Source organism: Micropterus salmoides, unplaced genomic scaffold, assembly GCF_014851395.1.
Source record: "Micropterus salmoides isolate LMB-PRFRI ecotype aquatic unplaced genomic scaffold, ASM1485139v1 Ms_hic_scaffold_20, whole genome shotgun sequence".
Lineage (NCBI taxonomy): Eukaryota > Metazoa > Chordata > Actinopteri > Centrarchiformes > Centrarchidae > Micropterus > Micropterus salmoides.
Window position 1 is genome coordinate 13,594,956 of NW_024041151.1, and position 27,976 is coordinate 13,622,931.

Genomic DNA, 27,976 nt, shown 5'->3' on the forward strand with positions numbered 1-27,976 from the left:
TTGTTTCTTTCAATGCTCCTAAGCCTTAAATGAATATATATATATATATATATGAATGCATAATAAATGGACTGGCTTCTGTCGTGGTTGCTTCATAATTCTATTTATTGCTGTATGTTTCATCATTGTCATTTGTTTTATTATTGCTGTATGTTTCTTTTCTTTTTTTAATTGATTGGTCTGTTTTAAAAATTGCATTACTATGTACAGCACTTTGTTCAACAGTGGTTGTTTTTTAATGTGCTTTATAAACAAATTGACTTGACATTTCTAAGTGCAATTTGCCTCCATAGACTGTATGTATGTTTCATTCATCCATTCACACAAACACATAGAGGCAGGCTACCATACAATGCACAGGCTTAAACACTGACATCAGGAATTTGGGGTTCTGACCAAGGAAAAGTGCATTAAACTGTCTTTGTACCCCTGTGTCCAAATTCCGGCTCAAACAGTAAAACCAGCTGATAACTTGACACACTGTGGACTTTATAGTATGAAAGAAGACATAAAACAGATACTCTAAGGTAGAGGAGGGATACACTAAAGTAACAGGTTTCTGACCATGAACATTTGAATATTTTGCAGTATCCACTTTCATAGTCAGTTGCAGTGCTAATGCTGTATTTCATCCATAGCAAGGATTGAATAATTTCAGAGATCACGACAAAAGATTAACCTGTGATGTCTGTGCCTTTTCCTTTTTCTAGGTAAATCTTAGGCCACTCTCTGGGGCCACGCTTACAACTCTGTCAGATTTTTGTCTGTAAGCTGTTTCTATTTGTTTGGTCTGTGTATCTGCATGTTCCTGTTTTATTTTGAAGTTTGTCTGCCACTGTTGTCCTCATCGAGCCTTGTTGGACTTGTTCTCATGTAGCCTAGATTACCTTTGCATTATCAGTGGATTTGTTATTTTTGCTTTCATTATTATCTTTGCCTTGTGGATTACCTTTTTGTTGGACTGCTTAATTTTGAGACAATGAAAACGACAATGAAACGTAAGGTTGTAAACTGTTTTTGTTAAATCTATTTGTAAAAGTCATCCTGATGATTTATAGTGTCTGAAATTGGGTTCTGCACTGGTTGCTGCCTGAAAGTATGGTCTTTCCTGACAAACTCAATGGCTCCTTGTTGCATCTTCTTAACCCTTTTGTTCATGGTGTCCACATATGTGGACACTCATTTTAACTTCATTTTGGCTTAATATATCATGGTTTTGTTCTCAAAGCCACTTGAGAACAGTGTCAGTTAATTGCTAGGAACATTATAACAGTGGTTACTAACTTGTATACCAAATATTCATTGCTTGATGACCCCATCAATCCAAGATGGACGATTGTGATGGCCATGTGCTAAATGCCAGAGGCATATCTGTGAAAAACTTTTATTTAAAAAAATAATATAATGTAATAGTATGTACAGTAAAGTATTATTAACATGTTTATGTTTTATAAAATAAAATTTAGAGTAAAATGTAGATTTTATGCACAAAAAATCAACTGACCATATATTTGGACGTCACGCAACAGTACAGTCAGATTGCATTAAGTCTGATTTCTCTAACCTGCTAGTATATCTATTCTACTTTTTAAAAAATGTGATGAATTGTATTATATTATAATAAAACATATATTATAATTGACTATGCAATCAGTTACATTTGGGATGCTGATGTGTTATAAATGAGATGATTCAATATGAAGTTAGATGAGGATAAAAATATGCTACAGGTTTCCGCATACATGTAATTACAGTATTTTCCCCTATTTGTTCCAAAAAATATGTGTTTTATTTTTATTTTTCCGTAATTGAGCTTAAATACATAGCAGAGCATGACATCAAAAACATAATATTCCATATACTCATGTGTGGCATTTTCTGCCTTTATCGCATGGTGTCTACAAATGTGAACAGTTAAATAATTTAAAAATAAAACAGAATTTTGTATAAATTGTAAATTCAATTTCAAACACATGCCTTTGGTGTAGGAGACCTGGTTTAAACCACTGTGTTTTAATTCAATTTAATTTATAGTACCAAAGCACAAGAGCAGTTATCTCATAGCGCTGTTCATAAAAGAGCAGGTCTAGACCGTACTCTGTGATATTATTTACAGAAACCCAACAATTCCCACCAAGAGGCGTGCAACCTCTGACATATAGCAATTGTAAGTTGCTTTGCATAAAAGCGTCAGCTAAATGAGTAAACGTAAATGTAAAACTACCTTTCCAGAACACTTCCAGTGTGCTCATAATAGTCAGACAAGACTGCTTCCTGGAGTGCTCAAACAGATTCCTCTAGAGGGAGCACTTGTCTTCCACTTCTTCAACCATGTATTTCAAAAGGCTGCACTAATCCACCAGCTACTGTTTGTTTTTGTTTTTTTTAATTACCAAAATATTGATGATTAATATTCAGTTGTTGAAGCAAATATTTAGAAAAAAACACAATCACATTTCTATAGTACAGATTTAAACTAGGAACTTAAACAAATGATGAATGTACATGAATTATCATGTAACAAAATGTATAAACAGAATAGTTGTTTATTGAAGCAGTTAACAATGAGTCTGCAAGATAGATGTTTCTAGCATGCCACTAAATACTGTATATAAATCACGCCACCAATTTGGCCCAAACCAAACCGATTTCTTGGGGGTTTATTTAATTCTTATGCAGCTATTTAGCAGACTAGTGACAAAACGCTTTTATTAGCCTGCAGTGCTTTCAAGGATGATCTAATTCACAGCAGTTTATCCTAATGAAGGAACATTACTGCATATACTTGAAAATGTCACTGGCAATCACCAGAATACCTGTTTGGCATTATAACATGCCCGGAGCCACATACCTGCAGCCTACACGGAGGTCAGTGGCACCCAGAAAATTGTGGAGTCTAATGTTTCCTTCTATCTGTCGGATATATAACTCGGAGCATGACACAAACAGGACATACAGACACAACAGTGAGATGTGTGGTGTCTGTTGAGTCAGAAGCAGGCCTGCAAGCACTATCAGCACTTACTCACAGGGATATTTTGGGTACATTCTATGCAGTGTTGTAGAGGCCTTGATTTTGGCGCAGAATCAAACAAAACCTGCACTGGGACAAGCTGTAATTTGGAGACGTTGCTCATAATTTGCCTAGTAAACAAATCATCCTATATGAACCTGTAACTTAGTACTTGGTCCTGACATGACAGCAGAGCCTCTTATAGTGAGGGGAGCTGTATTAATTCAAATTTTATTTCACTTTGAGAAACCCTATATACCATGGTGTTAGGTTAGGCCGCAGCAGCTGCCTCTTTTTGTAAATCTCCCTCTATCTCTTTGTGTGCATACTTATTTATATTAATTGTGTTTATCTCTTCATAAACATGAATATGAACACCATCCTCAGGGAATCATGAACCTCCACAACAATTTTTTCAGATATCTGTCCATTATTTGTCATAGCTGTACTATACCTTTGTTGTATGACATTGTATCTTGTTGTGTAATGTCAAAGTGAATTTGATCCCGCTGAGGACAGAAGCCCCTTTTCTACAACACTTTTTCAAATGTTGAGCCTATACAGAGTTCTTATTAAGGACATGTGTCTTGTCTGCACTCTTTCTGCCTCTGCTACTCCACACTGCTCAAACAATACTGTTTTTTTAGGGAGACTTTTGGTCCAAATGTGCTCCAGATGTTTGACAGCTTTTTCCGATGTTTAACAACGCACACACCTGACTCTCTCTGCCAGAGAGTATTTTTTAAAGCGGTTTCAGTTCCTGTTATCTAAACTGTTTGAGAGCGCACGCCATTGCATTTGTGTTATTTCCTGTGAGATTTTTCTGTGGTAAGACTGGTGTGACAGGAAACTGGTGTCAAAGGTTGTGAAGACACGTAGCCTTAATGACAGTCGGGAAAATTGCTGCATTTATATATGAATGCTTGCTCTCTCTCTGTCAAGTAAACGCTGGTCTTAAAATTATTAATGCAGTAAAAGTCAATCATAGGACAAAGGCTGAGAGACTGTATGTTGATAGCAAACCACTCAAGCCTTACGTCAAGTGAACCTGACTTTGCATACTGCACAGAGCTGTCTTGCAGCAGTGTAGCTGCACTGGAACTGAATATGTAACAGTGGCTCTTCAAGTTGAGGCGGCGTGGTGTTGGTTAGCACTGTCGCCTCACAGCAAGAAGGTCATGGGTTCGAACCCTGGTCGCCCTGGCCTTTGTGTGTGGAGCTTGCATGTTCTCCCCGTGTCTGCATGGGTTCTCTCTGGGTGTTCCTCCCACCATCCAAAGACATGCGGACTAGGTTAATTGGTGGCTCTAAATTGTTAGCTTGTTGTTGTTAACTTAGGTGTGCGTGGTTGTTTGTGCGATGGACTGGTGCCCGATGTCAGCTGGGATTGGTTCCACCCCCCTGCAACCCTGTATGCAGGATAAACGGTTGACGATGGATGGATCTTCAAGTTTCCTTTTTTTAGTTTCATGTAAGGATATACTGATGCTTTTTGTGAAGTGCATTCTGCACAATAAGTAGGATGCATTTGTATCTTTTCATTCAATTGTCTGACAGATAACTGGTAGAAAGTATTTTAGAAGTGAGAGAAAAGTCAAAGGTCAGATGGATATTAGTTCTAGCATTTAACTTCTCATCTTAGAGCACTCCCTAAAGTTTACCACTGCCGGTAAGAGTATGATGACATGTCAGTGCTGTCTCATCACTTAGGGTTTCAACAGACCACACTTATTTATTCTTTTGCTGACCAAGCTGTACACCATGTGATGCCTTACAGTCCATGTGATGTTTTGAACAATCAAAACAATTTGTTGTGGAAAGCCTGCTTATAAATATAAATTTAAGCTTTCTATGGATTCAGCCGGGGATGGCGATGGTGCAGTGGATAAGACACATGCCTTTGGTGCGGGAGACCTGGGTTTGGTTCCCACTGCAACATATTCACCGATGTGTCCCTGAGCAAGACACTTAACCCCTAGTTGCTCCAGAAGCGTGCGACATCTGAAATATATAACAACTGTAAAAGCGTCAGTTAAACGTTGTTTATTATGTGAACATCTTTCATCAAATTTATGTTAGATGATGTTTTCCCTCATTCTAGTTGGTAGACAGATATACCCAAATTTCAATTCAAATATTTGCAAAACCTCTTCTTGTAGTTAGTATTTTAGATGAGCTGATGCACTGCAACACCCGAACTTGCAAGCAACCATTATACACCCTGAAAATTAATATATAAGCAAACAATTCTGGCTATTATGGGCATCTTTATTTTCACAGATAAAAATAATAAAACACAAAGCCATCCACATTTTACTGACAGCCCACCTCATTTTATTAATGAGATGGAGAAACAAAGTAAAAACATAATATACAGATCCCTGTACAGAACAAAGCAAATTAATGCACACAAAACTGTATTTACGCACGAAACCAACGCAGTGACATATTTATGGGAAAAAACGGCAGATATCATTCAAAGGTCCATAAAAAAACACATTAAAAAAGGTATAACTAGTTAAAAAGCGATATTTCAAATAGATACTTCATATGCCAAGCCTATTAGGCTAATGTGCAGACCACAGCTGCCTGAAATGAAAGAGCTGAAAGAGAAATATCTGCTACAAAATAAAAGATTTTAACTCATTAAGCACAAAGGGTTTGTTGAAGTAAAATATATGACCCCATTAGAAAAACAGTAAATTCTGTGTGTGTAACACAAGTGTGACATTTAACACAAGCAGCTAAATTCAGTGGCATCAAAAAAAAGTTCATATTTGAAAACATACAGTAAAAAGAATGGAATCCCATCAGAAATATTCAAACATATCAGGCATGCCAATTAGGAACAGCATGGAATCACTGTATATAGTGCGACATCCAATATTAGAGCCATACACCAAACTCTATTCAGTGTTCAACATGGTTTAAGTATTTTGCAATCCCAAAATAAAAGCACAGATGTTAAGAAACAAAATTTGAGAAAAGAGGAAGAGGTAACAGATGTGGGGGTCGTAAAAGGAAGTATGGTGGTAAGGTGGAGGAGGTGCAGAAACTATTTATATTTGATAAACAGAAAGCGGTTCAGTTATGGATGAATGGTACCAGTGTTCATACTGTATTAAACAAATGCAAAAGTTTTATCCAACATGTACATTTTTTACCAAATCAGTGTCAGTTTGCAGTTGTCTTAATTTTCCGTTTACTATTAGCACTTCTTTGAAATTAAGGAGCAGCAGATGGTTTGTCTTAGTGGATTTGACGAACGATACTAGGGTTTGTGAAGCATTATGAAGGTCCTGCATGTCTTGGGCGTTACATACAAGCCAGCACCTGATTCCAAATAGTTATGCTTCTCTGTTCACAACCTGCAATAAGAACTATGGACCTTATCGCGAGGTTGGTGTATCAAATTAGCCTTGTGCGCTAGCTTAGTCTTATATCAAAAGCTCAGAAAAAGGGGCTCCAGCTGAGCGTGCTTATTGAAATAAGAGTCTGACAGGTGCTCGATGACAGCCACACTGTCTCCATCAAGCTAAAGTGGAGAAAGCCCAGCGCAAAGCCACACACCATATCAGTTAGGTGATGTTTCCCCAGCAGCACCCGGGACATGCCCACCAGGAAGGCCCACAGCACCAACAGGATGCGTAGCGGCACAGCCAGGACCAGGTGGGACAGCAGGAACTTGGAAACCATGGCGGCCCGGCTGGCATGAGCGGCAGGGAAGGAGTAGATGTCCATAGCGACGCAGTCAAGGAAGCCTGGCGTCATCTCCCAGGGTCCTTTGCGCTTGACCAGTCTCTGGACTCCAGCCACAGTCATGACGTCAACAATGAGGGCTGTCATGAAAAAAGGGAGTTAGATTATAAAGGCAAAAAAAAAGTGTTGATATTCTATAACATAGACAATGCAAGTGGTGACAGATTATGCTTTATTTAAACGTAGTATCCATACAACAATGTAAAGATGCTAATTTTTAAGTAAAAGTACATAAGTACTTTTAGTATCAAAGTAATCATTGTGCAGAAAATGGTCCTTGAGAGTGATATATGACATTATTATTTTGTTAATACAGATGCAACATTTGTTGTAGCTGGTGGTGGTGGTCTGAGTTTTAACTCTATACTTCATCATGCCTTCAGTTGACATGATTAAGAGGTTGGAAAAAAGAAATTCTGCTACACAAGTTTTAATACATTTTGGACTTCCAATCAAACCTTTGCTTTTTTGTGAAATATTGGATAGATTGTACCTCTTTGAGCCACAAAGAAAGTCTATTACAGGATAGGAAGGATTATAATCCTTTGGATTTTCTATCTAAACACTTATTATAGAAAATGCTTTTTTTTTTAAATCTTAATTTGAAAAGTAAACAGTAACAATATGACGTACAACACAGTGAATGTCCTTAGTTACTTTCCACCACTGTACAATGCATACTTATGCACTGTAATTATTTTTATCAACTTGTTGGTCCAGTCATTTCACATTACCACATGTTCTAACTTTGTGTTAAACAAATGTTTTTTGCTTGTGACCGCTAAGGCTTCAGAATGGAGTAATGTTTGTTTTTGACCCTTAAAAAGCAAAATTATAGAAAAGTCAGATGAAAAAAAATGTGCTTAATATTGGGTAACAATTCTTATTTTCTTTTTCTAATCCATCTAATCATCTTATTCCTTATTTTTATTGGTACACTTTGGTGGTCCTTACTTCCACTTTGTGAACGACCTAATGTCCTAATTAAAGTGCTCCAATTCAAAACAATCTGATAAAATGCAACATAAGAACAAAATCAAACCATGACACAGTAATAGTACCACTCTGAACTTTGAACTTAAAGAACTCATCAGCATATCCATGTCAGTCTGGTCCAGACTAATACATCTCAACAATCATTGAATGGACTGCCACAACATTTTATTGGAGGACACTGGTGATCTCCTGACTTTCCTCGCCACCATGAGGTTCACATCTCAAGAAAAAATAGATGGATTGCCATGATGACAATCAGAATGGTAGACATGCGTCTACCCTTCAGGACAAATTGTGATCACCATCATCAGGTCAACATTTGAATTAGTCCAATACTAACTAACGGCGTTCCCATCATCCCCAGCTGTACTTTGTGTTTAGTGCCAATTATCAAAAGTTAGCATGCCAGGATACTAAATTTAGAAAGGGAACATGGTTAACGTGATATCTTCTAAACATCAGCATGTTAGCATTGTGCGGATGTTGACATTAGCATTTAGCTTATAGCACCTTTGTGCCTTACAGAGCTGCTAGCATGGGTGTAGATTCAGTCTTGTTACATCTATAAACAATACAATAGTGATAAGAGTAACATACAGATAATTGACATCTAAGAGTAACAAAATGACAAAGTGGAGGAGTGTGGTTTTATCTAGATGTTTTAATTATTATAGTGACTCTTCACATAAAGCAGAAAGCAACTATAGTGCATGTAAACATATATCTTAGTGACCAAGAATAACCAATAAGGCATACAATACCGAGTAACATTTGCTTTGAGTCCACATACCAGACATTTGCAGATGCCTTTTATAGCTCCATAGCACTCCCAAAAATATCCCTACCATCGCCATCTTTAACTTCTGTTCAAGAAATAAATAACTGCCAGGCATAGTGTCTGGCATAGTGGTTCTGCTTCCCTACTCCTCATTTCAGTTGCCCTTCACTGTCCTAGCAGGGCCATTATTTTAAACTTCTATTGCAGCTTTTTCAAGGCAGGCAAATGAGTCGGTGTCATATCTATGTTCACTGGGAATATCTAGCTGCTAAAGGAAGATCTGACGCAACAAAAAGGGAGGTGAGCGGGGGTGTAAAAAAGTCAACGCTGTTCAGCAAAATGAAACTGGAGAGATGTAAGTGATGACAGTTGTGGCCTATGTGCACGGCCCCATGTAATGGTGCTCTCTGCTAATTCACATCTCAAAAGAGAGGAGGTGGAAAAACTACAGATCTGTGGCCCCATGGTGCGTAGCTGGAATTCTGGACCCTATACATAGCCATTCTCTTAAGCTGATGATACACGGGGCAACTTTTTGAGCAATGTTGCTGGGCAATGTTGCTGGTGGCAAGTCTGACTATGTTTTGAACAGATAGCGGTGGTGCGGGGAGGGTGGCGGAGTGATGGGGAAAGGGGATTATGTTAGTAATCTTTACTCATTACCAATGACAGCAACATTGCCCTGCACCATTGCTCTAAAAGTTGCTCCGTGTATCATGAGCTTAAAGGCCCCTCCCTGCATCCACTACAACTCATTCTAGTGTTTAAAAAGTTACCACTAAAAGATGACCTTTTGGGGTTTTTTTTTTCAGTGTTAACTTGGAATGGTTGTGGTATTTCACTATAAAGCATTCAGTGTAAGTAAACTGTTCTGCCCCCTTCATGCATAGGCTGATTAATTATTGCCAATAGGACCGTGCAATTTTAGCGCAATTTTGATGCCTGAAGTGTCTATCAGTTGTCTATAACAACAAAAGAATTGTGCATGATATGAGGCAAACATGGATTCTTTGAGACTACTAGACTAACTAGATCACTGGAGTAACTAAGTTACACAGGAGAAGAGACCAGAAAACACCAAAGCACAACTACAAAGTAGCTGATAAGGATGGGAACATCCTCTGCACAGTCAAGGTCTGCTTTTGGAGTCTGACATGCTCAGTAGTCTTTGACAGTCCAAGTCATTGTGTGACTACACTGTTTTCAAAACACTTTATGGGAAATATTTCTGCACTGCACTGTTACTACGTTCATACGCTCATGACAGGGGACTGAATAAAACCAAAGCTGGCAGGCCAGGCTTGGCTAACTACTTTTCTGTTAGGTGAAAACAGAACACAATTTAAGCATTTAATATTAATTCCCCACCCAATGTTCAGCATATTTGTAGATTTTGCCCTGACAGACCTCAATAAACTAGAAATGAACTCAGACTGACAAATAATGAACAGGCATTTGGGTCTGAACAATGTCCCGGACAACAATACAACAGTGCCCCAAATCTGAGATTTACTGGCTTCCAATCAGAGCTCAATGTGGCTACAGACAGGAGATTTGTACCGCTTTTTGCTCGATAATCTGTGTTTGGGTTGAGAATGTGTGTGTGTGTGTGTGTGTGTGTGTGTGTGTGTGTGTGTGTAACCCTGTACACACACACACACACACACACACACACACACACACACACACAGGTCACTCATTCATTCTGAAAAAATGTATCTCATGTAGTTTGCTGTTGCTTCACTATTGTTTTTTTATCACTAGTAGAGATCGATGAACAATTCAATAATTAACAAAGATCTTATAAAAATGAAGGCTACTAACAACTAATGTCTGCATGTAGTTGGTGGACAATCTGTTGCAACTCTACACTACAAAAATACTACCTTTGCATATTTTTCAGTACAGAGTCAGTACTTTTTGTGTGACTGTATTAGATTGTATTATATTGTTACATTACATAATAAAGGTGTAACTTATAATTAATGAAATCAACACCTCTCTAGACACAATGTCAACAAAAACTGAACATACGCTCATGACATGATGATGATTATTAAGATTTATAAAAGGTATTTATTAAGGGGCTATTGAATTGAAATGCATTAGACTGTGGGGGAAGCTTGTAAAAACTATGTAAGCTGCTTGTGCAAACCCTCCCTTTTAACACATAATGCTGAACTAAAGTGATACATGTCAACATTATTTCTCTTTCTTCTTACAAAGTGTGAATTAGCTGCTTTTCTTCCTTGTTGCTGTGGGACAATCAGCACAATACTTACAATGCATCAATCAGAACAATGACTAACAGGGGGCATTGTGTATCATGAAGTGTAGGAGTTTGAAAAAACAATCTGGTACCACTTTCTAAAAGGTCATTTACACATTTTATAACAGTTGATAAATCATGTATTAATGCTTTACAGAGCAGTAATCACATGTAGAGTTTTAAGGTTGTAATGGTGTAATTATACCTTTCTAATCTCATTAATCATTTAAATTAAAATCAACTCAAGCTGTCACACACACAATTATAGACAGTCAGATGCATAATGAAATCCATTTTTGCATTCAATATGCCTTGTAATAAAGTGTCACCCACACTCTCTTGCATATCATAACTGTATCTACAATTTTACTAAATCCTTGTGATTAAAGTATGTACTGTGGAAATTTGACTTTATGGATATGTTTTTTTAATGGTTTAATTAAAGTACCGTGAAGAACATAGTGAGGTACAGCTGAGTGATTTCACATCTGAGATGAAAACAGGGCGCCATGTCAAATTTTGACAAAAGGCAAAATGTGAAATATGTGTTTCATTCAGAAAAGTAAAAAACAAACAAAAAAAACATTGTGAGCGCATGCCATTCTGGTGACTTGCGTCTTCTTTGCGTATGGTGCATTCTGGGTATTAAACTGTTGCTGACATTTCGGAGAGGTTGGTAAGTGTTGTGTGGCATTTACCAAGCAGCAGGTTGACCAGCACCTCTTGCCCAGCCAGAGTGTTACTCCTCGTGAGACACACAATAGTGCCAATGATCCACGTGATGCCATGGCCTGTGAGCGCTAACAGGGCGACCATGGAGCGGCAGCCTCCCCAGGAGGACGACGTATAGGCGCACACGCCGATGCGCTTGGACAGACAGATGTCAATGGCGAGGAGGGAGTTCATCGCTATCCCCTTGAATGAAGGGTTGAGCTGCATACAGTCTTCCTCTGGCATTTTGCTGGGCTCTCTCCTGTCCTTGCTGCCACTATCGGTAGGTTCTTCACTCGGCAGGCTTGTCTGGTGCTTGATTTGACCCGGTCGCTTTGCGCTGCCTCGGCTCTCGCCGCCGCCACCGCGGACGGCCTGTTGGTTCAGGGACATGAACTCAGGTCTGCCCAGGACGCTGTTTCTCTCCCGCGCCCTGGATCTCACATTGTAACCGGAGGGCATGTTTGGATAGGGCCAAGTTCTCCTTTGTGGGTGCAACAACTGACTGTCAATCTCCGGAAGATAATACAAGTGGTGCGAGCTCACCAGGACAGTGAAATGTCCCAGTATAAACTCCCTACACAGGTCCTCCCCCTCCTGTGGCCTTAATAGATATATTTAGACCCGCTGGAATGTGCGACGGCTATGCTGTTTATACCGCGACCCATGCACGTTGGGAGAGAGTATTGAATAGCATTTGCCTCCACCAATCCAGTGAAACCCGAACTACTGCATGGAGATAAAATAACGACAGCAGCATCTTGTTCCGCCACGCATGGCACAACAACACAGCTAACAGGTGCTGAATGCGTATTCTGAGAAAAACAGTCTCAGCGTAGAAATTCTGCAAGACGAGGAGTTGTCGTCTTACCAGGCGAAGGAAGAATATGAACCAAATCTCCCCCCGCAGCCCCCACACCACCTCTAGGATCCTAGGAGCGAGGAAGGGGATTCTAGTATAAAGCGACGCCGGCAAAACCCGATACCGTTAACAGTCAGCCGATCTCCCCAACAAAGGGCGAAGACAAGGCAGCCCGGACAGTGCAGCGTTTGGTTCTTCCGGATTTGACGTAGTTTACGCACGATCCCGATTCAAGAGCGCTCTGCTGCGGAGCGGAGTTCTCCAAGGTGCTAAAACAGACAGTAGGCAGGACGGAGGAGCACCCTGTCCGCTTTACAGCGACAGGGGAGCAACACAAATAAAACAGAAGGAAGTGAGCAAGTAAATAGATTAATAAATAGACTAAATGAATACACGTGTTTTCGTTGTTTTGTGGAGAATAGCGCACTATGAATTATCGATAACTAAAAAGAAAGGCTTTTCAAACGAGTTGTCAGCTATAGGAACAAATAACACAACAAACAAATATGATTGTCCAACCACAGTAATTATTTGATTACATATAGGCTATCGCCACTGATTACTGCAATCACAGCCTGCCCCAAATGCTCTTCATCAAATCAAACCAAATAAACTTTATTGGCATGAATGGTGATGTTAATTTTTATTACCAAAAATAAAATTACAGTTGAATTGTTACACTTGTAATAAAGTAAACAAAATAAAAGTTAAATTATTATTCAGTTATTATTAAATTTATTTATCAAGTTAAAACATGTACGATCTAATCAGTAAAAATGCCAGTGATGTAATTTTACCACTAGCCTATAATAATTAAATTATTATTATTATTTGAATAAGCATGTGTGTAAAAAGGAGATCGGTCAATGGACAAAATGCCTAGAAGGTGATGTGAGGCAAACTGTTAAAATATTGATTATGACTATGTCAGCTTTCTGTGGGCTATAAACGATTCCCCATTAAAAACAACAACAACAAAAAAACAATAATAATAATAAGGCAAACGTACATTTATCTAATATCGGGCTGCACTGTATCCTAATGTGCTCGGACATTATTTACTGATCATTTCCAACAGAAAGCGCCATGCCTACATTTCCCAGCATGCCCGCTACTCAGAGCGGAAGTGTCGTCTGAAAGATACTTATAAAGCTGCTTCACCAGGCAGCTGAGAGAGACCAATGCGCAGATGGGTGAACCTGCCGAGGCAGCGATGGGACAAGCACGGAGAAATGACAGCCTGTGCAGGAATTTAGGCTGAACTGCATCCCTTCACAGACAGCACTGCAACTGTCGGCGCGGTCGAACTATGTGACAGCTGGCATTTCTCCCTCCAGAGGCGTTATATATATTTTTTTCATTTATTTATTTTTAAATCTAAGAACGGATGCGGTGAAATGGGTGCTAAAGTTGACCCGGCGGTGTCCTTTGGATGTCGCGGTGCTCCGACTCAAACTCGACTAGATTGCAGTGCTTGTGGAAATGCTACTGCCCCTCTCTCCGTGGGACGGGGGAATCATCTGCAGCTATAGTGGAGGAATAACGGGAGCGGGCGTGAAAGAGATAACGGAATTACCTCTATGACCGAAGAACTGTGCGAGCCGCCGTTCGCTCTGAATCTCTCCAGGACCTGACCCTGCTGAAGACACTGGAGACTTTCCAGCGAATTGTTTTATAGGTAGACTTCTTTTTGCATGTTGTTTTTGTCGGCTAAAAATAGAACACAGTTCATGCAATTGCACTGCATGAGCAAATAATGTGTACACACGTTCAGTATAACGCTCTTAAATTGCACTTTTTTTTTTTTTTTTTTTTTACTGTGGGGAATGGAGGCTATTGCGGATTAAATGAATAATGCGAGCGTCACCTCTGAGCTGCCATTTGGCGTTTCTAACTGTCCGCGTGCACTGTCCAGCACCACATTTTTGATTATGATTCTTGTCACCAGCTGGACATAGAGCATTAGCCACAGTCCAGGGATTAGCTGTTCATGACACAAAGAATCACACAGACGAGAATATGACGCCAAGATGTAACATCAGTAGTGTTTGTTAATTATTTAGCTCATCATTAACCTGAAACTTTTACGCGCATCTTTCCAATGGATGCACGTTGCCAAAAAGGTCAAGTCGTTTGTGATAAAGCACATTTCGGAGGCAATGACGTTCATCTTGACGGCATGAACACATCGGTGCACGGATATGTCTCGTTTTTGTACTTGAGCTTGTTTGGTGAAGTTGCGTTTACCCACCGGAAAGCATGCGCTCTACAAATATGACGATTTTCTAGGCCTGACTCCTTCTTTTGTGAAAGTAGTTTTGGATCAAAGATGCATGTTTTTTTAATGACAGTCTGCTATAAGTAAACACCTTTTAATCTGGTAAGCTATTTTTGGGGGGTTGGGGCAGAGAAAATGATGTGGATCCAACTGAGGTGATCTTGCTGTTTCCATACATCTTTCTTCTTCTCCAGACCTCTGGACGTTGTTGTGGATTGTGTTGCTATTTAATGCAATGGGCTGTATCCAGAGTATCAGGTGTAAGCCCAAGAGTTTCCGAGACAGTATCATCGTCCTGGAGGTGAACAGTTCCATCGACCCCAACCCCACCAGCATCGACGAGTCATCCAGCGTGGTCCTGCGCTACCGGACACCGCACTTCCGAGCTTGTGCCCGTGTATTGGTACCGCCAGTGGCCGGTAAAGAGACGTGGACCATCGGCTGGATTCAAGCTTGTAATCACATGGAGTTCTACAATACTTATGGAAACAAAGGGATGTGAGTATCACCAGCTCTTTTTTTCACTGTGTTGTCAGTCTCTGGCGACCATCATTGTTAGTTGATGTTGTTACTCTTTACCTCATTAGAACTGTCATCACTGGTTACAGAAACTGATTATTTTGTTAAAGGTGTGGGATGAATCCACAGACAAGAGGACAAAAAACGTCACACAAAAAAAAGTCACAACTTCAATGAGCCCAAGGTGATGTCTTGTTTTGTCTGACCAAAACTCAAAAGGTATTCAGTTTATGATAACAAGGCAGTACCCAAAAGAGACAGTACCCACCAAAGCCACAGCCTGTTCACCCTGCTGCCTTCTGGGAAGTGATATATAGGCTACTAGTTTCTGCTGTCGCACCACTAGCAGAGCAGCTTTTCCCCCAAGCTATGAGACTTTAAACTCAAATTCATCCTCAGCACTGCTCCATTGAATATAGTTTATTTATGTTTACCATTTTATGATTGCTTTTGTATTACTGTATATCGTCGTTACCTAGCAGAATGGAGGCACAAACTTAATTTCATCTTACACCCTGTTGTAATGTGACAAATACCTTCTATATTTGACAACCTACCATTTGACAAGCTGGACCCTGAAGATGAACAGCATTTTGTTTTTTGCCAAAAACATAAATAAATTACTGATATATTTTATATGTGCCATCCACCTCTGATGAAAACACAAGACCATTTAAGACACTTTTTGGAGAAGTGTTCACTTTCAAGTGTGACGACTGCAGTCCAAAAAATAAACCATCCTTGATATCAGAAAAAGAAATGTTTTATCCAGATTTGACTGCAGGACAAGAAACCTAACTCAAGCACTCACTGCTAAACTCCTAAATATGGACAGATGAGACGGTCTGTGCCAGTGACCAAAAGAGAACCTTTGTTTCTGTCTAATTCAATGGGCTGAGTTGTGAGAGTGTTGGTGTTCCTGTTTTTGTATTACGGTTAATGCTAAAATTATTCTTCAGCGGAAATATTCTTCAGCAGGGAAACTTGTGGTTACATCTGGGCTGCCCTGTTATACGCCGGCATCAGTCTCAAAATATCAGAAATATCAAAATATCAGATATTAACATATGTATTTAGGAAGATAAGTAATAAGTTACATGTACTATAATATTCAATCTGTATCTCAGCTATGTACAGTATTTGGGCTTGTGGCTATAAAGTAATTCAGAACCTAACAGATATAAGATTTGGGTATTGTGATGAAAAATTTGGTGCTCATAAATAGCCCTGACATATTTAGCTGGCCCAGTGGCACATGACTGTGAAAAACCTGTGTGATGTGAGAACCGAGCGGGCAACCTTTTTAAAAAATCTTTATGTCAAAATGTCAATAAACATGGTATCAAAAGAAAAACTTCAGAACCACATACATACAGATGAAGCATTGAGAAAACGGTGTCAAACAGCCGCACACAGTTTTTTTTAGTTTATTAGTATTTCTTAGTAGCCTACTCATATGCGCTTTTGTAATAAATTTGTTATTAGTGGCCGGTATGTGACATGCAATTTGACTTTAAGTGCAATGATCTCTAATAAATCCCCTTTTAAGATATTATCAGTATCTTATTGTTAAAATTGTAACAAAACAAGTATCGGTATCAACTCGAATTAAAAAAAGTTTGGTATTGCCCATCCCTAGCAGGCAACCATAAGCTGACATGTATGACAGAATATGCTTTATCTGTAGACGTTGCAGCTGAGGATGTTTGAGAGCTGCGGGTCTAAGATTAGAGGCACAGTCCTCTGCCCAACACCCCCACCCCAGTATGTGTGAGTGAGAAAGTGAGAGAACCCTCACTTACTCTCTTAAAGTCCAGTATGATAAATGCCTTTTGTAAACTGCATGTGTGTTTTCAGTAATTGCCTCTTTTATCTAAGCTACACTTTAGTGCTGTACATATTTACTCTTATAATCTAGCTCAAGTTAAATTCTAACACTCAAGTTCTTTTTTTAGTGGATGTTTTTATATAAAGGAACACAGACACACTCAAAGACATCCAATTTTGAAACATAAACAAAAAGCGGAAGAGCTCCCCATTTTGAAGCCCAAAATATAACATTGGAATCAGTTACCACTTCCAGTGTTCTGTGCTTGACTGGGCTCACAGTAGATGAAAGAACAGATGATCAATATTATGGTTTTCTCTACTTTTTCAAGTTGTACAAGATTCCTTTAAAGACAAACTACCAACAAACAGAATGCAAAATAGCGTGAACTCTGCATTGAAAAGGACTTTGTGAAATTACAAACGCAGGCACAAAAGTAAACGTCACTTTAGCAGCATTTGCCAGCTATGAAAGACCAATGCTAATCAGCACTTCCACACATAATCTGTGCTCCAAGGCAAAATGAGACAAATTTGTGTGGTGCCCAAATTGCAGCCACCAAACACCAATTTAAGAGATAATATTCTCAAAAATCACGTCAGCATGCGGTAAATACAGACAAACCACATTGACACAGAAGGACAGCGATCAAAAGCTGTATCCAACCAACATGGATGTAACAGATACATATATATGTTGCACTATATATAGGGGTGTTGGAATGCACCCATCCACCTTTGCAGCAGTGTTTCCAAAGGCATATCCCCTCTTTGTGCAGTGTTCTCTCTCTCTATATATATATATATATATATATATATATATATACACTTATTCCTGAGTCGCTTTTTGTATGCAAGTCATGAGTCTGCTCTCACTGCTGAGATTCTTATTCTAAGTAGTTCCTTTGATGGCAATAAAGCTTCAGCGCGCTGTAATTGGACAGAACAGCTGAGGATGGTAATGAGGATTATTTCTCTGTTGGCTTTGGATGATATTCTCTGAATTTTGGACAAATTCGGCGTCTCTCCTCCAATTGTCACCGTCTTTTAGAATGGCTTTACTGAGGTACAAGGTGGCCAGGGTTTGAGTATTTATGAACAGGAGCGTGCCGATATACATACCGATGCCCGTTTGGTAATTTTATGAGGCCTCTTGTGTTACCCTAAAATTTAAAAGGTGCTAAAATAGGAACTGAAACTAAAATGAAGCTTAAAAAAGAAAAATATTTATCTGTTGTAAAAGTTTGATAATGTTTCTGACAATGACTCACAAGTTAACCTTAGTTATGAACATTGCATGCAAAACTTAGAGCCAATATTCTTTACACACACACACACACACACACACACACACACGGTGAGGCTTAAGCATGCTGTAATTGGTTAATTTATTATATTGGCACCACTTCCACTCCAAGGTTGATCCAATCTTCACCATCTGTGAAAGAAAGCATCTATTGGATGCCATTATTGTGTCTTATTAACATAATTTTGATACTCCAAACCATTTGCCTATGACATGCAAATGAATGTGTCAGCAAAGTTGCAGAAACAGGATATGAGCTGTGCTTCCGCGTTGCTCGGTAGATACTTGAATTTTCACTGAAGTGTTTTCAAACTTAAATTATCCTAGTGTTGTGATCAGACATAAAGCTTTGAACTCTTTTACATAACGCAAATCTAGGCTTGTCAATTTCAGCACGTGCAACCAATTTCCATTTACAGGTTTGTCAAAAAAAAAAAAAAAAAAAAGAACATTTCTGTGGTACTTCTGCAAAGTTGATGCAATCTTCACACTTTATTGCAAGAAAGCAGATGTTGTTTGGATGCATTCAGAGCGGCTTATTCAAGATGGCTCTTATACTCATACATATAAGAGCCATACATTTGGTGGTGACTTGGTGATTTGGGGTTCATTTAAAATTGGTTCAGGCAAACCTTTGCTAAAGAGCTTTCAATTTAGAGGTGTAGAGCACATGGCTTATAATCACAGGAGCTTTAAAGTCCTAGGTGAACAGGAAATTGCAACCATGTACTACAGCAGTTGTTCCTACCCGTCAGCCAACACCACAAATGTGTTCATTTTAACTGATTTTAAATTGAATGTTTATGATATTGTTACAATATTTTTAATATACAATTGAACTGTCAGAATTTAGTTTGGTTGGGTCAAGTTTGCATTAGCACCATTGGTGGCAGACGCTAGACGTTTAGACCATTCACTACTTTTAGCTAACTGTTTATCAATTACTTTAAGCTATTTTTTAAAGCTTTTATCCATTACATCATTTATCCACTAGCTATTTTTAACTGAATATACTTTTAGCCATTTCAATATTTTGATTACTTTCAGTAATTTCAACCATTTACTGCTTCAAGCTAAACATTTCCACTGGTTATCCATTAGTTTTAGCTATCTATTTCAACCACTTGTAATAATAATTTTAGCTAACTGTTTGAACCATTTATATTCCTTTTAAAATTAGCTATCGATTTCAACCATTTAACCGTTACTTTTAGCAAACTGTTTAGACTTAAATGCTCATTTGCTAACTAGTTCTCACGCACTCTCAATCGCAGGTGTTACAACTCACTCAATATGTTTAGTTGAGCTACTTCACAATTTTACTAAAGTAAGCTCCCTGGGCTGCAAGTACCCCTTGTGGGTAATCAATGTGTGAGAGTGCATGCAACATTTACAATAACTGACATACTTTTTTTTGTTGAGTGAATCATTTTTAACATCGCTGCAGTTCTGTGACCTACACTCGTGTGAAGATACAAACAGGAAGTAAGCCATTTCTTTGCAATTGTCCCCGCTCATGATCAAAGTTCCTCAGCCGGTAGACGAGTCCCCATTTTACCTGTGTGCAGTCTACTCGGCTTGATGTGCTTTTGCCTGCCCCCCACGCCATTTCCACTTGCTGCGAACAGTATGCTCTTGTTTTTGATGTACATTACAAATTACTTGTTTGCCAGGACAGTTTCATAGAAATTCATGCACAGGGCCAGGTCTCTGTTTGTCTGTAAAACAAGCCAGCATTTAGGCAGTTTAGTGTATTACTTTCAATGAAAGTAGCACCTGATGAAGGAAATTATTATGAGCCTGATTCACTAACATCCCTAATAAGGAGTACTAAATTGCATGTGCAATTGTAGTACCTGTTGTGGGTGATTTACTAAGAATTATTGTGTAGATGACAACAGGAGCAAACTCAATGGAGGTGGCAGTATTTAAATGAGGGTTTTGCGTGTTTTAATGGTTTCCACCATGGAGAGTCGGGAGGGAAAGCAGCCACGGCGTAAAAACCTTGGTTTGTCTCATTCAGTGCGTCCCAAGTATGTGGAAATTGTATGTACCTGCCCTGCCTAAGATTGCACTAAGTACTTGGGATAGCACATCGGAAAAACTGCTTTGGGAAACCCCAGCAGAAACAGAATGCTGGAATGACCCAGACGCGAGGAAATGCCAGCAGATCGTGCTTCATCCAGCCAGAGGGAACAATCATTGACCGTCCACACCGTGCCCGGTCGCTCCGCAATCTCCTGTCCCTGTACGCCCCATTCCCTCTCCAATACCTACATTGGGTTGTGTCGCTACTACGACAGGCACGCTGTGAACAGTTGGTGATTGTTCCGTCTGGCTGCATGAATTTTCACATGATCTATGCACTACTGCAGCTGGGGGCTCTCCCACGTAACTTTCTAAATTCTTCCATCTCACGGAGAAAGTAAGTCGGGTCAAAACGAAATTTGCTTTATTGCCATGAATGTTAATACAACAGTATTGCCAAAGCTAAAGGAAAATACAAACCATTCATATAGTTCATCATATAAATAAAATAATTGTATTTCTATATATTGGATATAGAATAATATCTAATATTGTTAATTTCTCTACGTTCTCTTTCATTACGGCTGTGTCTCCTTCTCGCAGCGATAACAGTAACCACCTCTGCGCAACACTTGGCGGTTTGCACCTTCCTTTCAAACGTATTAAATACAGATGCTGTTGCACTCACATGAAATTGCTTTTAGGCTTGGTAGATCTGACTGCATGTAGTAAATAAATGTATTTGCATGTTACCCTCCCATTGTTAAATGAATGACAGGTGCTATCTTATACTTTTGAAAGATGTCATTCTGCGTGCACACCGTTAGTAGATCAGCTTACATGTTAATTTGCACACGCTTTTACTCACACAAACCTTTAGTAAATCTGGCCCTATATGTTATGATAATTTCAGCTGTGTGTTTGTGAGGCCACACTGTCTGTATGGTTAAAAAGCTGGAAATTTATATCAAGCCATGTGCTTATAAATAATAAATAAGAGAAGTCTGCCACTGGGAATCAGGGACAGATATTCACTGTTGACATATTTTGAGGAGTGGAGTTTTGTGAGTTCATGACAAAATGGAAAATGCTGCAAATTGCTTTGGAGGCATTAGTTGAGAGGATTAAGTGATTTTTCAGAACAGAAGTGTACATATGCACACACACACACTCACACACGGGCCAGCTATTATCATGCTTGACATGCTAATCTCACCCCCTGGGTGAATACATAAATCACAATGTGAGGCCAGGCCAAGCAGGCAGTAAGTCATGTGGCTGGTGATCACACTGTTATCTCCTCTGTCCCGCTGATCCTCCGCTTCAGGGAATGAAAGGTAATCTTTTTCCTGCTGCGAGCAGAAAATCGATAGATGGACCGATCAGAGTTACCAGGTCACTTAAGTTCTGTGTGTGTCACAATATTTTATTGTTGTGTGGTATTTTTCTCTGCAGTTTGAAAATTGGCAGAAAGGTCCAACTGTGAGCCTTTGAGTCAACTCCTTGTTTTTGCAATGTGTTAGATATACAGTGATATCAAGGAAGAGACTCATCACACTGTTGAGGTACAAATTCTCTCCTATTTATACAGAAAGGATTAGACAGTAGAGCTTTTTACAAGACGAATCTTGTTTTGGTTTAGGACCATTCTGGTTTATTACAACCTGGATCTTATTTTTGTAGTTTTTTGCCATGATTTGTATCCGTAATAGAAATTATGACATCACTATAAAGTAGTCAGATGGGTCAAGAAACATAACCTATTTGGAAACGAAAACAAAGGCCAACTGCAAGTTGAAAACTTCCATTTCAGTTTACAGAAAACTTCCTGGTTCAATATTGGGTTACTGTTCAGTTACGCAACATTTCACATATGCTCACTTTCAGTTTTACCTCCAAAAGGAAGTGGTTTAGGCTTGATTGTTGTTTTTCGCTCGTGCTTCTTCCCCAGTCAGACTTAGCTATAGCGTTGATGATGAATCCAATGCAGTCATAACTGACAGAAACAATGACCAAAACAGCCACCATATGTCAATGAGCTCCATTTCTGGCTAAATCCTCACCTGTGACTTCTTTCAATTTTAAGGTCAAGTTGGGAGCTCCCCGACCTGCGGGATGGCAAGATCCAGGCCATCAGTGATTCGGATGGGGTCAACTACCCGTGGTATGGCAACACAACGGAGACCTGCACCGTCGTAGGGCCCACCAAGAAGGACAGCAAGTTCACCGTTAGTATGAATGACAATTTCTACCCCAGCGTCACCTGGGGTGTGCCCGTCAGTGACAGCAACGTGCCTCAGCTTAGCAGCATCCACCGTGACCAGAGCTTTACGACCTGGCTGGTGGCCATCAACCAGGCCACCTCAGAGACACTTGTCCTGCAGACAATCCGCTGGAGGATGCGGCTTCACATCCACGTGGACCCGGAGAAGCCTCTGGGTCACAGGGCTGTTCTGAATGAGCCCGTGGCTCAGGAACAACCTCAGATTCTGGGCAAGAATGAGTCTATCCCCACTAATGCCATGGTCAAGCCCAACGCCAACGATGCCCAGGTGCTGATGTGGCGGCCAAAGAATGGTGACCCTGTGGTGGTCATCCCACCCAAACACTGACCAGACTGGCCTTGGATACCTTAACAGTATCATCTCTTATTTGTTCCCTTTCTTTTTGTTCCTGCTCATCACCAGCTCTCACTGCTTTATCCCTTTCCCTCTTTTTGCCTCAATATTATTCTCTTATGTTATAAAAAGACAGACAGAGAGAAAAACCAGGCAGAGACGAATTAAACCAGCTCTGAGAAAAAGGCCAGCTGTTGCTTTGAGCCAGGGGTTTAACACACCTTTAAAACTGGAGTGAACAAACTGCAACCATTCTACCTTCAAACCGGGTCGGGTCGCACTGTGCTAAATGAAATCATTGCAAAAATGAAAAACTAGAACATTTCTTTGTTTTTTATTTTAGTTCTACATTTTGGCTGTTTTGGCCAAGTGATACGGGGTTTGTGAGTGTGGGTGGATTGAAGTATTTACACGACCATGTCTGCGCAAATGCAACATACATGGATGTGCTCAAACCTCGTGTATGAATACCAGTTGAGTTTTTATTTATGGGCTGGGAGAGAGTGAATTTAACTTTGTTGTTGTCGTGCGCTTCACATGACGAATTTCATTGGGTGAAATACTAGATTTTAGTACTTTTAAAAAAAACAAACATGCAAGACATTCAATCCATGCTGCCTTAAGTTTACATTGCTTTCCACTGCAAACGTTTTCGCCTTAAACCAAGTGCAATGCAGTATTTAGCTAATTTCACCTGTCTTCTCCAGACCGTTGGTGCTGGCATGTGTGGGTTTAGGACAGGAACCATACCACAGAAGAAGACCCCGGGTCTATAGTCTATAGGCTTTAATGTTCAAGTTGCATTCACTTGACAAATGTATCGTCTATTAAGTACAACAAGCATTAAGTGTAGATACTGTTACACAACCAAGCTAACTAGTTGCGTTTCAAGTGTATTATGCAACAGCAGAGATGCTCTGTACTGATGGACATGCAGGGAACGTCAGCAAAGCCAACCCTTGTCAATAGCACTCAACACAATAAAGTGCAATAACAACCTGAGCAAAAAGAACAAATAAAGCACTCCTCAGTATTCAGTTTATAGGCAGTTGTAGCATTCAACATCTAAAAAAGTTTTCCTTTCTCTGAATTGCTCCATCTCAGGGCCCCCTTTTCACTTCCTTCCCTATTCTTTTTTCATCCATTCTGTCTGGCCTACTATTTCTTGCAACCATGAGTAACTGGTTCCATTACTCACATTGAACAATCAATACTTTGATTAATAAGCAGTCACAGTAAATAACTCTTAATAACTGGAGAATAAGAATATATCCTTCTGTGGTGTTTGTCATCTCCAGTTGTCTGACAATCTTATACACATTGTATTTATTATTGTTGCCTTCCTTTAAACCAAAAACACCCCTTTTCTTTCTTTCATATTTAAATGAAATTTTTGTCCTTCATCCTCATTCATCTGTAATCGTCATCTACACCAGTATTCTTCCTCCCCCCTTCTTTCTCTCTCTCTCTTTTTTTAATCTGTCGAGGCTGAAAAGCAGAGCAGGAGGCATGCAAGTTTGATCCTGACTGCTCGGTTGGCATATAGATGACCCACTTCTCTGCTTTGCCAGTTGTAGCTCTCGCTGCAGAAATGCGGGGCTCGTTTCCCTTTATTTCACCGCCAGCAAATGTAAGACAACAAACACACATAAACAAGCATCTCGGGTCAGCTAAATACCAACATTAAACAATATAAAGCCCATTTAACTGTTTATCTTTGAGAAGGGCTTTAACTGCAACCTGAAATCTCTCATACTTTTAAATCTGTTAATGAGCTCTGTAAGAGTTTGTTCCATTAATGGCCAGTTTTTCACTTTCAGATGCCTAGCAAGTTCACTGTGCCCATCTAGTCCCTGTGTTTTGGCTCCAACCAAAGAAATAATTTGCATGCCAGTCTGATCTGCTCATGTATTTCACAAAGATCAGTCTGCTGCTGCTGTTTCAATGTATTAGCATCTCTCTACTATTGAGTGCACAAAGCATTCATCCGTCAAACTTGGTTCAGGCCACATTTCTTGGTGTTTTTTAGGATCTTGTGTCCATTCTGCCATTACAAAACTATGAATTATTTTTTGATTTTATTCAAAAGTTCTTTGATGTTGCTGCTATTTCTACCAAGCCTGTAAAGGAATAGTTTGACATTTTTGCTTTCTTGCCAAGAATTAGACAAGAAGATCGATACCATTCTCAGGTCTGTATGCTAGCTTAGCTTAGCAAGACTGGAAGAAAGGGGATACCGCTAGCCTGGCTCTGTCCAAAGGTAACAAAATATGCTTACCAGCACCTATGAAGCTTACTAATAAACACATTTTATCTCATTTGTTTAATACTTACAAAAAACAAGTTGGCCAAGTTGTGCCATTTTACAGGCTGTGTTTCCTATCTTTATGCTAAATTAAGCTAACCATCTCCGGGCTGTAGCTTCCTATTTAGCATACATATTTGAGAGTGGTCTGAATCTTCTCATCTAACTCTTGGCAAGAAAGCAAGTATTATGTCTACATATTTCTTTAGCCATGTGGCTTCCGGTGTAAATCCAAATGGCATGGGAGTAGAAAGACAACCTTACATGCTATGTAGAATTAGCTAGCTAAAGGCTAACGACAGATAATATCTAGCTGAACCAGAGCTCACACACGGCTACATCAGGCTCGGCCTCCGCCCCAGGCTGAGACGCAGGGTGTGGGTGGTGGAGGTAGAAGGAGAGGAGAAGTTAGGCTAAAGGGGGGACTGCTGTCATAATTAGATCTGCAGTGACACACTTACATGCCCTAAATGGACTGAACTGTGCCAAGTAATGCTATGCAAGGCAAGGGCTGGCTGGACTCATGGGTGAGGTTTACGTTAGGTTAGGTCAAATCGCAAAGGTGAGGGTCAAAGTGTTTGTCTGAGGGGAGATGTCCTAAAATGTTCTTGTAGATAGCCGAGTGGCAGTGAGGGAATGAATACGAACATGACAACACATTTAATCCATTTAGACATTAAAGCCATCTTAAAATAACGTTGACATTTGTCAACCACAACTTAGATGTCAACCACAAGTTATTTCAATTTGCAGTTTGTTTTGAAGGCAGTAGAGAGGGCTGCAGCTCATGTTATGAACTCACTGACCTTTCTGACCGAAAGTAGTATGGGGCCATTTTTGTATCGTGGACTGTCTTTCTTGTAATATCTTGCGATGACCTATGGACACTGGAGAGTACTCAAGCTGGACTACACGTAATGTAATTAAACCTTGACATGCAGAGTGGCCCGCACTCACAACATGTGTGTGTATATTCATGTGAGCGTGTGTGTTAAATCCTATTTGAGGGATTTAGGCAGTATAAGGAGTTTCACTGATGTGCTTCTGCTGTTGTTGAGTCATGATTCTTTCTCTCTGTCTCTCTCCTCTCACACACACAGTGCAGGGAAGGTAACGTCCTTGTCATAAAATAGGGGCAGAGCCTGCCCTCAAACACACACACACAGACACCCTGAGGGGAAAGGAGCAGGCCTGGCATGGTATCTGATTGTCACAGCAGTGTCACATTGGCAGTGTGAACTCATTTATCAGCTCTGCACGTGGACCGTCTAACACATGCACATGCTACAAAGCCATATGCACAAACACCAGTTTACTAATAAACAGGAGGTGATCTATCTATTGTTTGTGTTGTTAAACTACAGTGAGCAGATTTTACTATTTAAGTATTGAGGGGACTGAGTAGGTGCATGTCAACTATCAACAGCATTTCATCTTAAATTGTAGGACAAAGGGCACTAATTGTCTTCTGTTTGTGTGTCTGAATCTGAAAGATGTGTATTTTCTGTTCACAGAAGAACTTCATAGATGTTTTATCTTCTTCTTTAACTAAGCCGCAGAAAAACAAAATCACACATTGTTCGTTTGCTGTATGAATGGCAAAAAGTGCCAAAATTGGACGAAACTATGCTGTATGACGTAGTTAGTGACTCGCAGACGCAAACACCTCTTGGTATTTAATAATACATTTAAATGCATTTAGTGTATTTGTATTTCCAGAGAAACACGACAAACACAAAATGTAGCCATAAGGGAGACTCCTTGTAGTGTTTTCTGCTTGCAGGGCTGTGCCAAGTGAATGAGGCCTCCTCTCCTAAACCCACAACATTACAGGTCTTCCGAGGGCTGCTACCTTTGCTACCAATGTTTATGTTGTTATTTAACCCCCATGAAACATCAGTGAATCATCTTCCCTTTGTTTAAACCAATAAGTTCACACTCAGGACCACCTGCCTTCATTTCCTTGGCTTTTACTTTTGGTTTTATATCATGAAAAAGAAAAGTTAGTTATTCTTGCTGTTCTCTTTCTTTCAGAAATTAAAATAACAGTCCCATGGTTTAAATACAACCCTAAATGTAGCACATACGATAATATGAACAACTATGTACGTTTCTCATAATGTTTGGTTTGTTGTCTGGAAATACAGCACTGAAATTGTTAACGCAGTTTGTGTTCTTTTGTTCAGCTTTTACTTTTACACCAATACTTGAAAATGGGTCAGTTCTGGCAAATATTTAAAACTGTGAAAATGCACAACACTGGGAAAGCAACCCCTGAAAAAAGTATTTTTCATGAATGAATAAAATATACAAATATTATCTTTTGTCTTTCAGTTTATTCTTAGCTTAAATGTGGAGATGTGAATTATTAATTATTTTTTGTTATAGTAAGGTGCCCTACAAAAACTGAAAATTACAAAATTAAGCAACACCCATGTTTGTCAGTTCATATGGTCATATACCCTCAGAGGTAAAGTGATGTTTGTAATGTTTTCAGGTTACGTTTAAGGCCTTGTATACCATTATCAGAACTATTATAGCTAATATATCTCTCAGAAATGTAATGTTTCTATTAATAGCTCACTTTGCTTATCTAATTTTTATATTCAAACTGAATCCAACAATGAGTTTTTCTTGCTGCCTGATGCTTAGTGACTGATTATACTGCATGAATATACTAGTTTCCTCCATACATGTGTCACTTCAG

The 27,976-nt window shown here is 39.5% G+C and overlaps 2 protein-coding genes across 3 annotated transcripts; one reads left to right on the top strand and one right to left on the bottom strand.

The window, feature by feature from the left end:
• Positions 1–5,260: 5,260 nt before the first annotated feature.
• LOC119914262 (inactive phospholipid phosphatase 7) lies at positions 5,261–12,800 on the bottom strand. The gene is made up of 2 exons (XM_038733452.1): positions 11,514–12,800; positions 5,261–6,852 (listed from the first exon to the last, which is right to left on the bottom strand). Exons 1-2 carry the CDS (start codon positions 11,986–11,988, stop codon positions 6,464–6,466), a joined length of 864 nt encoding a protein of 287 aa, XP_038589380.1. The 5' UTR covers positions 11,989–12,800; the 3' UTR covers positions 5,261–6,463.
• Positions 12,801–13,488: 688 nt separating this feature from the next.
• Positions 13,489–27,588, top strand: fam78ab (family with sequence similarity 78 member Ab). 2 transcript variants are annotated; one of them, XM_038733453.1, is made up of 3 exons: positions 13,489–14,066; positions 14,861–15,164; positions 22,433–27,588. In XM_038733453.1, the coding sequence occupies exons 2-3, from the start codon at positions 14,902–14,904 to the stop codon at positions 22,956–22,958; spliced, it is 789 nt and encodes a 262-aa protein (XP_038589381.1). In that variant the 5' UTR covers positions 13,489–14,066; positions 14,861–14,901; the 3' UTR covers positions 22,959–27,588. The 2 variants fall into 2 exon arrangements, with proteins under 2 accessions (XP_038589381.1, XP_038589382.1); XM_038733454.1 differs by lacking the exon at positions 13,489–14,066 and adding an exon at positions 14,074–14,768.
• The last annotated feature ends 388 nt before the right edge of the window (positions 27,589–27,976 follow it).

Bases quoted from the DNA above. Each gene is read 5' to 3' on its own strand.
- LOC119914262 (XM_038733452.1), bottom strand. From the start codon at position 11,988: ATGCCCTCCGGTTACAATGTGAGATCCAGGGCGCGGGAGAGAAACAGC. The intron at 6,853-11,513 runs GTAAATGCCACA...TTTTCATGACAG, and splicing joins GCTGGTCAACCTGCTGCTTG to CCCTCATTGTTGACGTCATG.
- fam78ab (XM_038733453.1), top strand. From the start codon at position 14,902: ATGGGCTGTATCCAGAGTATCAGGTGTAAGCCCAAGAGTTTCCGAGAC. The intron at 15,165-22,432 runs GTGAGTATCACC...TTCAATTTTAAG, and splicing joins ACTTATGGAAACAAAGGGAT to GTCAAGTTGGGAGCTCCCCG.